Genomic DNA, 17,096 nt, shown 5'->3' on the forward strand with positions numbered 1-17,096 from the left:
GTGTGTGTGTGTGTGGGTCCTGCTCATGCAGACAGTTGCGTACGAAACACAAACAGAATTCCTAGTTCCTGTGTGCTGTTGGTGCATCCAGCTTAACACTTTGACCAAATGGTGTTATGCAATATCAGTGGTTATGATTTTTCAAGCTGAAGTGCAGGTGGTTGGTTTCTGTGTGCTGTGTGGGAGCAAGTCAACTAGTGAATGGCATGTATGAGTGTGTGAATAAGACTAGACGTTTCTCTTGGTGCTGAGGTCTTTTTTTTTTACGTGAAAAGGGGGAAGTTTCCTTTGTACAGAGTTCACTCAGTAGTTGTTGTTGGCCATTGTTATGGGTAGAAATAGCTTTTTATGAGAATGTACTGACGAGTGGCACAGTGGACTGGTGCTTTCTACAGTATCCTCAACATGCAGGCGCTGTGAAGCACAGCGGTTTGAGATGGAAAAAAAACTACAGCTTGAAGAAGTTTGGGAAGTCTTAGAGTGGGAAACCCACGAAAAGTACTGAGGATTTAATTTCATACGAACATCATTTTACATCATTTTCATACAATAGTACTTTTCCTGGATCTTATTTCACTACTATAACAGCTTGAACTTGTTAAGCAGTGGAGGAATTAGTGTTGCATGGTGTGCTGGTACTACCAGTAAAACACTGCATTTATTTAAAAACAGGTTTTACGTGGGACCAGGATTATTCAGGATTATACAGTACCAGTCCTCTTATTGCTGTGCTAATTGCAAGATGTCAGTGTTGTATGAAAATGTGAGTAAAAGACGGACTTGCATAACATCGAAATGCGATCTGTTTTTATCTGTGTGGTCCTTAATGTGGATGTTGTTGTCAGGTTCTATTTCATCATAACAGGGGATATTGCATAAAGCAATGCTTTTTGTCCTTAAATCATCAAAGTGTTGGTACCTATCTATGCTTTACACGCAGAGGGATTCTGTGTTTTGCTCACGCTGTTGCCAGGAGACTCCCAGGGCTTTGATTTTGGAAAGCCTGAACGGACCAATCATCTGTTTGTTGTGGCTCCAGCCCACCAATCAGCTGTGAGTTTGTGCCCTGTGTGGGTGGGCTGCTCCTGTGTTTTTACAATACCTATCCACCTCAGTCTCTCTCTAGGGGGCGGGGGCAGGGTTGGCAATCAAGGCTGCTCTCTGCCAGTGTACTAGCGTGCATGAATGTGTGCATATACATATACATGTACTGTAAATACACACACACATATGATGATCTTCTAATATGTTTTCTGTCTTTGTTCTCTTTTGCTCTGTTCTGTTCGCTCTGAAAACTCATAAAAACAAGTCTGTTATGTGCATATAACTTAGTCTTACATACTGCAGCCTATCATACTTTCACACATTATTTTGGGTTTTTCCTCTCATGCACACAAACTCTTTACACTGTGGTGAAAAGATCTTGAGAAATGTTCACCAATTGAATGGAACTTTAATATATCTAATATCCAAAGCTGTTGTAATGTTAATGAATAAACATGCTCACAACTTGCTGAAAGTTTTAAAGCTATTAGAAACAGCAGTCGAACAAACATGTGAAACCAGTTAAAAATAACTCCATCCAATATGGCACGTTGCTTTTTGGGCGTCATAAATGTACACCATCCTTTTGTTCACACTAAAACACAATATTAACACACCGCTGAGGGACATCCTGTCAGCATGATGCACAAGTTTCACCGCATCCTCTGTAATCATATCTGTTGTGGTTGCTATCAGCGCCGTTTATGTGATTAAACCACTTGGAAACCAAAACTGAGCGCAAGGATGACCCAGTGTACGTCACTATACATAAAAGCTAGCATGAGTCCTTGAAACTGGAGTACTGTAGCAAGATTGTCTACTTGTTTGACAAAATGATTTTAAAGTATCAGGGTCAAAGTACTTTAATTCTAAAAACAAAAATGTCTTCAGTTGTTGATTGTAAGTTTGTTGTTAAGTGTTTTTTATTTTTTTATTAAAAGCATGCATGCTGATAATTCAAATGTAACCAAAATTATTGTTCATTTGAAATCTAATGCACAAATACATTTTGCTAATGTTGCTGACCTTTGACATCTTTGCTTTCAGGTGATTGGACTGTTAGATGTTTTCACGCCAGGAACAAGCTTAGAGGAGTTCAATGATGTGTAAGTCACACTTTTTCTCACTCATGTCTTTTAGGTAGTCCTCTGTCTCCTTGTTCTTCGTTCTTTCTACAGCGTCTTTCTCTGTCTCCCTTCTCCATTAAGCTCTCACACAGCTTTATTTTCCCTCATTGTCACACAGCGAAAACCTTCAGCAGATTGCAAGATTAACACGAGAGAAACTAGAGTTACAAATTTATCATAATCCTTCAGCTCAAAACTTCATGCCAATCCAGCATGTGGCGGGTTTTACCAAGGTGAATGTAGGGTGGACACAAGCACTATACACATCACAGCTAGTCTCCATGGTAACAGCCATCTGGCAGTCTCTGGGGCTACAGTGTGTATGTGCACAGAATACTCAATCAGTGTCCTTGAATTCTCCGCATGGTGTGGCGTCATCAGCATGTTGCACATTTGTGGAAATGTGAGATGAAGCTACACACACACACACACACACACACACACACAGACCCACACACACACACACCCACACACACACACACACACACCCAGCACTGATGTGACACTTCTCCTTTCATGCGACCAGTTACAAACAAAAACATTGTGAAATCAATCCTTCTATTGCAATGCAAGAAACCAGATGCATGCATATGCAGGACAGCCAATAACTGCATCTCTTGTGGTACAAGGTCAGATTGAGCAGATATACCATGCACAGACCTAACATACATACACATAACATAACTTCCACTGCAATTGGCCTCCTTCAGCTGATCTCTTGGCTGTATAAACATTCCACTATCAAAAAAAGATAAGTGAAACATTGTCCTTTTTTCCACTCTTCATATCATTCTCTTTCTAATTCTCCCATTCTTTAAGAATATAAATTATTTATTTAATAAAAAGTTACAAACAGAATGGTAATGCAGACATCGTGTAAATGAAATCAGTGTTTTATAAAGTCCTTATTGCAGATAGTGATACAATTATTTTAAAAGCATTTTTGAATTAAAGAAAGGCACAGAAGACAAAGACATGCAGACATCCTGAGAGCACATCTAATCAACTTGCAGGTACTTGGTGACCCACCTAATGGGTGCAGACCTCAACAACATCGTCAAGTGTCAGAAGCTGACTGACGACCACGTCCAGTTCCTCATCTACCAGATTCTCAGAGGCTTAAAGGTCAGTGAAGCTCCTGGCTTAACACAAAAATTCAGTCCAACGATGCTGCCTTACTCCTTATCCTGATAAGTAGGTTGTTTTACTAGACTGATGTGAAACACAATCTTTGTGTACTGACTTCTCCTTTATCAGGATATTAGAAATACTAAATATTATTTTTTCCAATTTGGTAGATGTAGAAACATACTAGAGATTTAGTTTAGTTTTAGAAACTATACTCTGTAAGTCCAACTGATGGCCCATTGAATAAAAATTGGCCTAGATAAAGTTTTTCTGTCTGACTTTGGTCCTTGCAATAAACTCTGTTTTGACAACTGAATTCTGTCATCTGACACAATAACCCCAAAGTAAAAAGTCAGAAGTTCCTGTCAATCATCAATTCTGATGGGACATAATACTTGAGGTTCATCACCATGATTGCTGAACCCTCTTTGTAATGTTTAAGTAGACTTCTGTCTCTGGTATTGATCATTTTTATTGATATATGCTGTCTTTTAGTATTGTACTCTGCTCTATGTGTACCAGTTCCACCACTGTAGATTTAAAGGTCCATTGTGTAACATTTAGGAGGATCTATTAGCATAATTGGAATATAGTATGCATCACTATGGTAGTATAGTTAAATACATAACTAGTGTATTCTCACCTGAAAATAAGAATCGTTGTGTTTTTGTTACCTTAAAAGAGCCTTTTATATCTACAGACACCACTGGTCGCCTTCCATGAAGGCCGCCATGTTGAACCACATGTTTCTACTGCAGGGTCGTTCACATTTTTCAGCCACAGTAATTTTTTCACTTGGAAGGGGAGGGTGAAGCGAGCGGGTTGCAGTATGCAACTAAACTGCTAGACGCCACTAAATCCTACACTGTTCCTGATGGTTACACATAGTAACACACAGTAAACTATGTTTAAATAGCAAATTAAATACACTTTCAGTTGTGATTTAAGTTGTATATAAGTTTAATAATCGTTATTTTGTTCTTTTCCCCCCACAGTACATCCATTCTGCAGACATCATCCACAGAGTAAGATTCTCCTGAAGTTGATTTTTGACCATTTTGACCTTTGATCAATCTTACTCATTACCAGAAGGCTACAATCAATACAGCACTAGCTGATCCTATATGATGTTTGGTTAACATTAACAGGGAAAAACAGATAGCAGGACATCTGTCTGTTGCTTGTGTATCCTGTCTTGACTTTTCCTTCTTTCCCCTTTCCTCTTCAGGACTTGAAGCCCAGTAATCTGGCTGTGAATGAAGACTGTGAGCTCAAGGTAAGAAAAATAGTTGACTTAAAGCAAAGTTCACTATGTATGATTTAGATGATCATGTACACGGCGACAAATAAAATCCCTTCGTCCCTCAGATCCTGGACTTTGGTTTGGCACGGCACACAGATGATGAAATGACAGGCTATGTAGCCACCCGGTGGTACCGAGCCCCAGAGATCATGCTCAACTGGATGCACTACAACATGACAGGTAAACAAAGAGATTTAATTATAAAGTTTTGGGCAACTGAATGTATCATTACATCATGTGCAATTTTACCCAATTGGAATTGTACTGAAATAGGTTGTTGTGATCTGTGGGTTTAGTTTGTGGTTGTTGTAATTCACAAAATGTAGATATATAAAAACATAATTTCTGCAGATATATGTAGCTTTTTCTTCTGCAGCGTCGCTTGTTAAGAATTTATTACAAAAGAAATGATGAGGGCCATTAAAGAGAAACTAGGCCGGCTTTTCAATTTTCTGGTGCATTCAACGTGACGTCAAAGCAGAACACTACGCCAAAGCACCCATAGCAGTTGTCTTAGATGGCTTGTGATGTTGGTATAAATGGTCAAATAAATTACTTGTGTTGCCTTTTGCTGTCTCAACAGTTGTAAGGCACTTTTGATAGAGTGCCTGTTGTTGCACCACTCTATAATTTTTTAGCAGCTTTAGCAATTTGTGATGAAAAAAAATGATGACTCCCACAATAATCGTGAATCATATCCCAATCACAATATCTGTCAAAACAATCGCGATATAATGTTTTCACCATATCGTGCAGCCCTATATTAAAGCATCTTGTATTGTATTTGTTTAATCCCTGTATAAGTCCCATGATCAGCCTTTTATTATATTATTACATTATGCTTTTGAAAACTTGAGCTTGGGATAAAAAGCAAGGCACATACAAAAGTGACTAACGAATATAATGTAACTGACACTAAATATGAAACATACACGTACATATTCTTAAGTATTCACTCCACGTTTTTCTTCATTACATGTAATAGTGGATATCTGGTCGGTGGGCTGCATCATGGCTGAACTACTTACTGGACGGACGCTCTTCCCTGGCACAGACCGTATCCTTCCACCATTGTCACTGCAATGTAATAAATAAACTGAACTGTAGGTCTTTGGTAGATCTGGATGGATAAATATTGTTCTTTTGTGTATATGCTCGTTGTTTGATTTCCCTGCATTCAAGGCTATAACAAACTGCTGCTTTGTTGCAAAGACCACAGTGTTTCAAACACACACACAATTTTACATACTTCAAGCTTACTTAGATACATTGCTGAGTATTGACTTTTATGAGCTGCTCAGAATAGTCAAGGAAACTTGACTAGAGGGAGGGAGAGAGAGTATGTGCATGCATGTGATAGGAGTTATACTCTCCTGCGGTCTGTGACTAAGCACTGCCCACTGTTGTCTCCACTGCTTCTCCAAGATACAGTACATCTTCCTGTTTCCCTCCCACAGAGCTTCCCATGCACAGCAGCAGAACGTAACAGTATTTCAATACAAAAACACACAGGAAGGCGCTGTGAGACGCTGACTACTGAGGTCACAGTCCTGTTAAAGATTAAAAACATGGGCTTGCTATTGTATAATGTGTTTGTGATTCCTCCTCTAAATGATCAGTGAAGCCATTCACTCTGTCACTGCATGCTCCGTGGGTGTGTGTGTGTGTTTCTTTGAATGTGAGCCCTCTCACCAAATCTAGAGAGGTGGTGGATCTACCCACCTACGAAGAAGCATATTTTAATATAGAGAGTACTATAGTCTTTCTGGACTGCCTTGTTTTACCTGTCTCAATGAAAGATCTTTGCACAGCTGTATATATGGTTCTCGTGGGAGGAAATCAGAGCTAAAACGTCCAGAATGAGATCACGCATCTTATAAGCTGCTCCTCACTTAAACTGAAAGCACAGCATGCAGGAGCTGTGCACAGTACGTGTGCCTTTTTAGTATTAAAGAATAATCTACTAATGATTGCTGACATTTTCAAATTTGAATAATAGATCAGCTACATGCACTTTATGTGGTTTTGAGATCACTGGTATCACCAAATAACTTTGCTTACATTTCTGATTGCTTGTGTAAGCTGCAGTTATTATTCAATTCAGAAATAAATCTGCAACCATTGTGATAGTGATCAGTTAATAGGTTTTTTTTTTTTTTAGTTTCTTTGCTTAAAAAAACATTCTTAGGTTCCCTAATGTAACAACTTGCTGCATTTCACTTTTCTATATGATTTGTAGATTGAAATGGGTTTTTGCTATTGACGTTTCAGTGTAAATGCTAACAATTAGTTAGATTGATACAATTTGCAGATCGATAATGAAAATTAGTTCCTTGCATTTTGCTTGTAGTGTAGTTTTGCCTAATTAAACCACAATCTAACCTTTGGTAATAACACATCAGTTATGTTTTTTCACCATCCAGTGCTGTAATCAGTATCAGTTATGCATCGCAGTGTAAATACTTGAGTTATTAACACCTGGGCTGCCTTTTGTTCTTTTAAAATTTTGAATATATGAAAGAAGATTTTCAGACACAGATGACAGCTCTGACTGTTGTACCTCTCACCCCTCTCTCCTTCTCCAACACCCTCCATCCCTCCTGTTTTCCTTCATGTGAGTGTGGTAGACATTGATCAGTTGAAGCTTATAATGATGCTGGTTGGAACCCCAGGGCCCGAGCTCTTGATGAAAATCTCTTCGGAGTCTGTGAGTGTCAAGTACCATCCCACCCAGTTCTGTCACACTGCCCCTCCTGCCTGCGTTTGTGTTGCCTCTGTGTTACCCTGACAAGAGTTAGACGGTCCACTTTACTACTTTTGAATTGCTACTACTTCTTCTAAACTGCACCTGTTTTGCTCTGAAATTGTGTGTTTTTCTTAATGGCTTTATATGCACTTGGGCTTTGGTTCCCACTTCTTTCCAGCATGTGCTATGAACTGCAACAGTCTAATCTATTAAGAAGCCTCTAGTGCAGCGCTGGGTTACAGTGTCCATAAATCTCTTTTAATATCCGAACCCTGGATACTAAATTATCGGTCATAGTCAGGCGAGGGTTGTTGTATACCAAAGCTCAAACTGTCTTAAATCCTCTTCAACCTCACCCTGTGTGTGTTTCTTCCCCCCCTTTTCCACCCCTCCATACACAAACTACCCCAACCACCCCATGCTTTTTGACATGCTGACCATGTTATGATGCCCCTTGACTCAAAAGCTTAAGATATAAACCAGCTGCAGCAGATAATGCGCCTGACGGGGACGCCCCCAGCCTCCCTCATAAGCAGGATGCCCAGCCATGAGGTGAGACACATGCCCTCCGCCTTCCCAAGTGCCCCCGATCTTCGCACCCCCAGCTGGAATTAGGGCACCGGCGGATATCCACGGTCCTGTTTACAGACAGATACCGTTAGACCTGATGTGTTGTTTTTAAGTATTTCTTACCTTTTGCATTTGTCTTCGTATCGGCCTCTGCTCTCACTCCACTTACTCCACCTTTTTCCTCTCTGACTCACTGTGTTTGTCTCAGCAAGGCTTTCCAGTGTGCTTTGCCAGTATATTCTGATGAGCTAACTGGTAACACATATTGATTCTGAACATAAGGGCACAATGTGTAATGCGTGTAATTTGGGTCATGATTAAAGTGCTTGGAGCATGTGTTTCAGGAAGGATGTATAGTAATAATCATTTTTGTAGCATGTAAATGTAGTAAATCAATGTTATATATGTCAAAATATTAAGTCTTTTATAGCACAACCTTTTACCACCTGTGTTACTTTAAGATCTCTTACAGTTTTGCTGTTTTGTTGTATTTTTTCACACAGGCAAGGAACTACATTAACTCACTTCCCCACATGCCCAAGAGGAACTTTGCTGATGTGTTTATTGGTGCCAACCCTCTTGGTAAGTTCCTGTTTCGGCATCACACCATGGCTGACACTAGTTGTGGCTCAGTGAGTCCCTCTAGTGGTATCATCATGACAGTCAGGGTTAACCTCAATTACTGTACATGACTGTCCAGTTTAAATCATCCACTATGAGAAATACTACAGCAATGTAGTAACTGTTTTAACATCTGTCCATTAAGGTTTGATTATACATAAAGGTTTAGATGGAGGGTTTTGCTCTCTTTGCTTTTCACATACTCATCGTTGTTCTCTCATCGCTGTGTTCAAGCGGTGGACTTGCTGGAGAAAATGCTGGTGTTGGACACAGACAAGCGGATCACAGCATCTGAGGCTCTGGCACACCCGTACTTTGCCCAGTACCACGATCCAGACGACGAGCCTGAAGCGGAGCCTTACGACCAGAGTTTCGAAAGCCGTGAGCTGGAAATTGAGGAATGGAAAAGTAAGTCGGCATATTGTGGATGCCTGGCCTATAACCTGAATTTGCTGGGAAGAAAATGGGTAGATGGTTTAGGAAATGTTTAGTAAAAAAAACTCACGTACTGTTTATTGTCTCTCAGGGTTAACCTATGAGGAGGTACTCAGCTTCGAGCCACCGTCGTTCGACGGAGACGAGATGGAATCCTGAGGAGAAGGAGGAGACACCTTTTCTTCCATCTTTTGTTTTCCAAGAAACACTCTTTAAAGACTATCAGTCTCATGTGACTATCCACCACTTTCCTCACACACTCGCACAACCATGACATTCAAGTGCCTGCCGTCATTCATCTCTGGGGGACGTCGCGTTATCAGGGATAAAACTTGACATCCTATTCCTTCCGTCCCCCACTTTGCTGTTTTTGTTACCCTCCATCCCAACGCGCTGAGGCAGACTTTAATTCTCCTTATATTTTTAGTGAGCTTTTACCTCCAGACATTTGTGGTTTATATTGATCCTCTCTTTGATTCAGAAAACTAGAAATGACATGTCAGTATCTTAAAGAAAATTGGAGAAATTGAACCGCTAATGTGTATTTTATACAATTGTACTACTTACCAGTAATTAATATTCAAGGAAAAAAGATTGGGTTGAATAGTTTCAAATTGTGGTGTGTCTATCTTCCACATATCCAAATTAAATGTTATTTCTATCAATGCATAGAACATTGTATATATGACAAACAGTATTTGTACTAAGTACTTTAGTCAAACCAGTTACCGTATTTGTGTAATAGTCATAATCGCTGAGTCACACTTCAGCCGCCCCTCTGACAGTATGAATTTTATTACTCAAGTTTAGCCTAAAATGGCATATAAAAAGATATAGTATGTAATTGAATACAAGTATGTATTGCATAGGTTAAAAATCTGTAAAATATTCACTCTACATGGAAAATTCAGTACTTCATATTTCTTATTGTTGGATATGGAGGCTTACAGTGTCCCTCTCAACCAAAACATGAGTTTAAAGAGTATGCTTATGTATCCATTTCACCTACTTAACATTTGTTTCGTTTCCAATCCTTTTCTCCCATATCAATTCGTCTTTTCAGCACTTCTGATCTGTTGTTTCACAGGAATGTTTCAGTCACCATTATCGCAACCTACAGTACCACATACGCATGATGAAGCCAGATTTAGCTTATTAGTTTATTGAAATGTGATGTTTCCCACCACAACACCAACTGACAATGTACTTTAATCATATTGCATTTATAAAACACAGTACTATTAATGTTTATTGAATGTTGGGGGCGCCAGTTTGCCTCATATTTATGATCTTTTGTTATGTTGTTTGTATATCGATGTAAAAGAGAATATTATTTGTCAGAATTTAAGGTTCTTTTTATTATTTATAGAGAGCTTACTATATCAGAAACCAAATGTACCATCCATAATCTCAAACGTCAGTTAGGCCGCAGTGACTGCAGTAGCTTGTGTATCAGAGTCAACAATATGAATCATCTAGTTTTAAATCAGTTCAAACAACTCTGCTCATTTTGCAGTTGTTTCAGTTCGTTCTTTTCTGGGATTTCTGAGTTTTGAGTTTAAATTTGTTCTTGAACATTTATTTATCTTGTTGTGTTCCAGAGGTACTGCCCTCCAAAAGTATCCTATTGTCAAAGAATTTCAATAGACAGTGCAGAAATTAAAAGCAAAATATGTATTACAAGTATGTCAACATTTTGTATTGACATACAAACCACTAAACAGTAGACTCCTAGTTCGTTTTTCTTTTTCCATTAAGCATTTTAGGAGTCGGATTACAGTTATATGTGACATACAAGCTATATCCACAGTTGCTCTGGCTGATGTCAAACAATATCAGTGTCTTTACTATTTCATTTGCAACTGCTTGTTTTCATGTAGGGCTTTTTCTAATGTATTATTTTATTCTTTGTGTGTGAAATCAAGATTTGATGTTACTCCCTGATTCTGTAATATTGATTGTTTTTTGAGTAATGCTAGAACTATATTTGTCATTCATCTGAATAATTTAGCAGGGCACATGTATGTGGGAAAGAGTGTACGTTTACTCACTGGATGCTGAAGGGCAATGCTGAATCCTCATTCTTTGTAGTTTTTTTTTTTTGTTTTTTTTTAAACTGCATAAATTAGATTATTTATCTTGTCCATATCCCAATGTCACTAGTTAATTTGGTCATTGGTTCTGCTTTCTTTGCCTGAGATGTGTTCATATCTTTTTACTGTGTTCTTTACCACATGTACCAAGACAGCATGTCACCTGTAAATACCAACATTAGAAAATAAAGGCTACTATTTTTCAAACCTGTTAACAGTATGCAGAGTTTTAGTTGTCAGTGTGCCACCACTGGGTGGCAGCCATGTCAAGTAAAACCTCTGCAAACATGTAGGATGACCAATTCTGAAGGGAAAGAAGGGAAAGCAAGATAGTAATAAAATGATTATTCATTTAAATAAAACTTCAACTACCATTTATTTAAGGTATAAAATCACTTGACCTGTTAAATGAAAACACCAGACATACAAGTATGGGTATTTGCATGCATGCACACAGGCTGAATCTCAATCCTCAGTGTTAATGATATATTACTATAACAATAACTGAATCAAAGTTATTAGTTGTCGGGTACAAGTCAAAGGGGAATGAGTAAGAAAAAATGATTAACAGTACATTTGTATCCTCACCAGCTTTACATGAAATATAATTTCTAAGTCATGTGCGGGTGAATTAGATGGAGAGTCATACATAATGTAATGCTCTGATGCTTTTCTTTGGTACTCGCAGGGCCCTTCTCTAATATGGTAGGGGTCTTAGTTATGGAAGTCCATTTCCACAGAGAAAATAAACCAAATTGATTGAAGGCTCAGAATAAATATGTAAAAAAAAAAATAAAATAAATAAGCTACTTGAGATAAATTAGAAAGGACATACTGGCTGAAATTTTAGACAATGTTTTAGAATTTGACGTTTGAAACTATTCTTACAAAAGCCTTAGCGTGGTGATGCTATTGTTAGCTAACTTTATTGCTAACATATTGCTCTATAACTGACATTACTGAGGCAGTCAAGTTCAAGACTACATCATAATTTAAGGTTAGCAAGTCAAGATAATGACTGGTTGTTTTCGAGTCAGAGGTCTCTTTCATTTTTCATTTGACCAGCATGACAACAATATACATTAGTTACTGCAAATGTCATCTGCCAGCAAAACTGACTTTTTGGGTCCTTGGTGATCTGAGTCCCAGGAGCATCTAGAAATCTTGCCCATTGGGCTTGTCTGAAAAACATGGACCAAATTCAAACCTCAGCTTGCAACGCAAATAACAGAGAAATGGTTCCTGTAACAGCCATCACTGTCAGTAACAGTTACCAATAGGACAAAGTTGCCCCGGAGCCTCACATCCTCAGGCCCCCCAGAAGCACCAGATTCACGGTGTAGCAACTGGTTTTAGTTATTTAAATAATTGCACATTTGTTAGGGAATTTGCATCACAAGTACAAAATCAAGTAATGTGAGAGTTGCATTATTATTAGCAAAATGTGTGGCCCTGTGTCAAAATATAGGGTTAAGGTCTTTACTATTTTTCTTTATATTATGCTCACATGGTGCATACCAATAAAAGCATAGATTACCACAAACAAACACATTCTTATAACTCCACAACAGCACTGGTTGCACTGGATTTAATGGGACCTTGGGTGCGACAGGGTGCATACAGTTGGCCTACATACAGCACAGTAGCCTGTCAGAGCTTTGCTGTGCTGCAGATACAAAATAACACATATCCGAAAACAATCTGTATTCATGTGGCAAATGTTTTAATTTAATCGCCAGAAGATACCACATACATCAGGAATACTACTAGCTTTTGACAGCTTCTACACACTCCGCCCCCTACAGCTCAACTCAGTCCGGTCGTTCATTTTCGCGCACTTTAGAGTTTCGACAATTCCAACCGTTGTTGAACGCATCTCCTGACTGGTTATCAGCATGGAAAGAAAAGGTAACGTTGTAACTGCTCCTAAATGCGTTTTACACGTAGTACTTGAAACACGTACGGTTTTATTCAAGATATTTCAGTGGCAGACATCTTCTCATGATGATTTTAACAACTGTGACAAGCCACGTTACAGTTGGTGGAAAGTAAAAGTAGACCATGCGCTCCGCTGTGTGTGTGTATGTGTGTGTTCACGGTATGCTAGCTCTAGCCAACACACTAGCATCCGTTCGTGGACAAACATGTCTTTTTAAACTTTTATCCAGGTTGGGAGTAAAAAAAATAAGTAAGCCACAGTGTTCCTGAAACTATTGCCACAGTTACCAGGTCTCGGCATGATAGTGGATAAAACGTGTGATATTCGTAGTGAAACGCACCACGTTACTGTTAGCAGCTAACTTAAATGCCTCTCCTGTTGGACTAACACACCGCCCAGGCCGGCTTACACACACACACACACACCCTAACCCTAACCCTTACACAGCTCTTTGAGAGGCTCTTACTCCTGCTAATGTAATCTAACCCGTAAGTACGAGCTCTTTACACCTGCAGCCCGGGACACACAATCACCATATAGCCATAACAGCTTTGTGTAACATCACTGTGTCGTACTTACTGCGAGGTTTGGAGTTGAATTACTGTGTTATATCTTCACTCTTTTCTCTCTTTCTTTTTAGTACTAGCGATGCAAGCCAGGAAGAAGAGGACAAAGCCCAGGAAACCTGGCAAAAAGTAAGTTTAAATAGCACCTCCTGCTTGTTTTCATAGTTCATATTTCCGCAGTTTTCTCTCTTTAAACACAAAGCAGGAGATTCACGAGAAACTGTCCAGCTGCATTGTCTCTCTTGGTTGTAAACTTTGATCAGAATAATGCATATGGAGGTGTCCCACTTCACATCATGCAGCTGTTGGTGTGTATTGTACAGAGGGAGCTTCTGGTGGATGCAACATCACAACGTCTGCACAGTGCTTTGACTTTTATACTAAGTATGTTAAGGAAGTCATTTAATCCTACTTGAAAGCATGTTTGCTAGCACAGTGATTTCAGGTGGTTTGAGTGCTTGATTTGCCATAATAGGAGCCATTTTGCAAATTGCTCACAAGGGTTCTCACTAATGGACTTCAGTTGACATTTATAACTTAAAAGATGAAGGAACGTTTCGTTAGAATATCTATATATAGTTTCACATGGTGTGCTGTCGAAATCATCGGAAGCTGCATAACCTATTAAATATAAATAATAGTTTATTCTGACATTTAACAGAAGTCCAGAAACCAGGAAAGTGGGGACCTTTCTCTCGTATGCAAATTGGATTGAAAAAAGCCTGTAGAAATAATGCCAATAACCTCAAGGCGCCATGCCTCAATAACAGATCCATGTGGATACGTTTTGCTTTGGCAGTACGAATATGATCCAAATCAATTTATACAGTACAACCCAATAAATGCCACAAAAGGGCAACATTTCACTCTGTGTATAATAAGGTAGTTTAGTTTAGTGATGTATGCAAGATGTTAAATGTTATACATCTGCCAAAAAGCTATAACAGTAACGTATGTGTAGGTAACAAATGTAGTAGCACTTCCAGTTAACAAGTCACTTGGAAGTTGTCACCTGTTGCCGAGTCCTACAAAATGCCAACGTTGGACATTCTGCACCTTGCGGCAAATCTTGTTTGACAAGTCCTGGGTTGGGCTGCGTTCATCTAACTAGGGGACGTCAAAAATGACCTTTGTCCTTCCTCGTTTAGAAGAGTTGCTTTTTATTTTGTGATAAAATAAAATCCCATCAAACGAACAAGTTTCTCTTGTAACCCCCGTCTCAAGTAGCTAATTAGGATCAATTGCCATTGGTGACGCATCAAACGCGACACCCACAGAAGAGCAGCATTATTTGGAGCATTCAGTGCCTTTAATGAAACAGTTCGCTGCTGTTCAAAGCTAAATTTTTAAAAAAAGAAGTAAGAATGATTTTAATGTAGGTATAAAACAACATGGAATAAATGAACTGTTACTGATGACATTTCTATGAGCTGGTGGCAAAGGGCACCTGTTCATTAGAAATTCTGTTTATTTATATTTTTACACTTGGTATATCATTGATGTTTGAACGTTATCTCAGGTTAAATGTGGTCAGAAATATCCAGATGGGAACAGCAACAAATATCACAAAACAACAACAACAAAACAAAAACATTTGCAGACATAAATGAATGACAACACTGCCGGGAACTAAAAGCAAACAAAAAAGACCAATTACAGGATTGATTCAAATTAACCAGCCCACCATAAACCCACTGTGGTCTTTGTCCTGCAGTCACCTGCTTGTTCTACCTGCACACATTTGATTGATGACGTGCCGGTTATGATGTGATTTTATTTTGGGAGATTAGATTTTCTCCTCATTATACCTCCTCCCTTGTTTTACCTGTATCACAGTATCACTAACTACTAATTCCCTGCTCTCAGGCTCGTATGTTTCCCCCTCGCCCAGTTACAGCCCTCCCTTTCCACTTCTCCTCTCTACATCTCACAAGACTGCACCCAACCTTCATCTGTTTGTGCTTCACTGGATTGTTGTTTTACTTCCTCATGAGCAAACGACATAAATATACCTCCGAGTAGTGCGATATGATCTAAATCTCATATCCTGATATAGGTCATTTCATATCCACATAACAATACATATCACCTAATATAGCACAGTTTCTGTAAATTAAATGAATAGTTTATATACAGTGACCATGTGGAAAAGCCTTTTTCTTAATACATTTGAATTATATTCTGAACAAATAAAGGTACTTATATTTCATTATTTTCTCCTTTTTTCTTAAAAAAACAAAATTTTTATTTAAGCATGTAACAAAATATAAAATATTAATGTCTCAGTGTCTTCCACATAAGAGTTAAGGTATTTTAACGTCCAGCGACCCATTTAAGCGTTATCTGGTACATGGAGATAGATTTACAAGCACGGATCAGGTAAAGCATTCGGTTCCACAATGACAGGCTCATTAACTACAAGCCTCCTCCACATGTGGCTCACCTGCTTTTGTTAAAGCAGAATCACGGATGAAAAATTAGTTTTTTGGGCTTCATAAAACATACTGCTGGAGCGACACAGAGAGAGAAAGAGAAAGAGGTGGTGTGAAGTGGAGCAGAGCTGCTTGTGTTTGTATGTATGGGGGAAACAAAAAGCGAGGTGAGCTTCTTCTTCACCTTCTTCATCTTCGTAGCTTCATTGTTGACAGATGTCTTTTGGTAAATGAGATGATCACATACAGTGCAATCCGATACATAAAGCTGCAACTTGAAGTGTGAAAAAAGTGAATGGGACTGAATAGGTTGTCATTCGCTCATGATGGATTAATTAATATTTAACTATTAACAAATGATGACTATTGACACGTTTTACAATAACTGCATGGCTTTGACGCAGCAGCCTCATCACATTGTAAATGAAAACTCAAAGCTGTGTGGCTAATCTCTCCAGCTGTTACAAGGCTACAGTTTGTCCTACTTGTTGTGGTAACGTCACTTAAACTTTATTCCAGGGTTGGCTCAGAGCATCGGTTCACCATAAAATCCTGACACAAAATGCATACTTTCTGTCAATAACCATCAAGCAAGTGGCGAGCATCCAAGCATAAATGAACTCCCCTCTCTCTCTCCCTCTCTTGCCCTTGCACCCATCACGCTCCTTCCCTCCCACTTACCCGTGTCAGTCGCTCTGTTGTGGCTGCTGTGCTGAGAGGACGCAGCACAACTACTGTTCGTTTGAAGAGCCAGGGGAGAGGAGAGCAGACCCGATCCAAGTGCCACTCTCCTTTTGCCAATTTATTTATTTATTTTTTTTTTTAAAGCGTAGACTGGGGTGTAACATAGCTGTAGCCTCGTGTTGTCTGGGTCATGTGGCTCCTGGACTGGATCTTCTCCATCAATACAGCTGTTGTGAAGCTAGCCAGCGGGCTCACATGCAAGTGAGTAGTGCAATAAGTGTCATGTTTGTGTTTGTGTATGAGAGAGAGGAGGCACAGTTGAGATGTGAAAGTCAGACTTTGGTCATGTTTGTACTGCTTGTTTTATCTGTGATGATGGGAGTTTTTCAGCGTGTGTGTGTGTGTGTG

The 17,096-nt window shown here is 39.1% G+C and overlaps 2 protein-coding genes across 5 annotated transcripts in view; both read left to right on the plus strand.

Annotated features, from left to right (window-relative positions):
• Positions 1 to 11,282, plus strand: part of mapk14b (mitogen-activated protein kinase 14b) — a 20,653-nt gene extending 9,371 nt beyond the window's left edge. Inside the window, exons 3-12 of one of the 2 annotated variants that reach the window (XM_035661584.1) lie at positions 2,092 to 2,150; positions 3,185 to 3,296; positions 4,295 to 4,324; positions 4,528 to 4,575; positions 4,668 to 4,782; positions 5,588 to 5,659; positions 7,230 to 7,309; positions 8,422 to 8,500; positions 8,774 to 8,947; positions 9,066 to 11,282. In XM_035661584.1, the coding sequence (XP_035517477.1) occupies positions 2,092 to 2,150; positions 3,185 to 3,296; positions 4,295 to 4,324; positions 4,528 to 4,575; positions 4,668 to 4,782; positions 5,588 to 5,659; positions 7,230 to 7,309; positions 8,422 to 8,500; positions 8,774 to 8,947; positions 9,066 to 9,133 (837 nt within the window). In that variant the 3' untranslated portion in view covers positions 9,134 to 11,282. Of the gene's footprint in view, positions 1 to 2,091; positions 2,151 to 3,184; positions 3,297 to 4,294; positions 4,325 to 4,527; positions 4,576 to 4,667; positions 4,783 to 5,587; positions 5,660 to 7,229; positions 7,310 to 7,820; positions 7,901 to 8,421; positions 8,501 to 8,773; positions 8,948 to 9,065 lie in introns of both variants that reach the window. The other variant, XM_035661583.1, reaches the window with a different exon arrangement.
• A 1,604-nt stretch (positions 11,283 to 12,886) lies between these two features.
• Positions 12,887 to 17,096, plus strand: part of srpk1b (SRSF protein kinase 1b) — a 20,036-nt gene continuing 15,826 nt past the window's right edge. For 2 of the 3 annotated variants that reach the window (XM_035661581.1, XM_035661582.1), the window contains exon 1: positions 13,647 to 13,701. Coding sequence is in view for 1 of the 3 variants with exons in the window: in XM_035661580.1 (XP_035517473.1) it covers positions 12,963 to 12,975; positions 13,647 to 13,701 (68 nt within the window). In the remaining 2 variants the exon portion in view is untranslated. Of the gene's footprint in view, positions 12,976 to 13,646; positions 13,702 to 17,096 lie in introns of those variants that run through there. The other variant, XM_035661580.1, reaches the window with a different exon arrangement.

The sequence above is a fragment of the Morone saxatilis genome, unplaced genomic scaffold (assembly GCF_004916995.1).
Source record: "Morone saxatilis isolate NCDOM2014 unplaced genomic scaffold, NCSU_SB_2.0 Contig18, whole genome shotgun sequence".
Taxonomy (NCBI): domain Eukaryota; kingdom Metazoa; phylum Chordata; class Actinopteri; family Moronidae; genus Morone; species Morone saxatilis.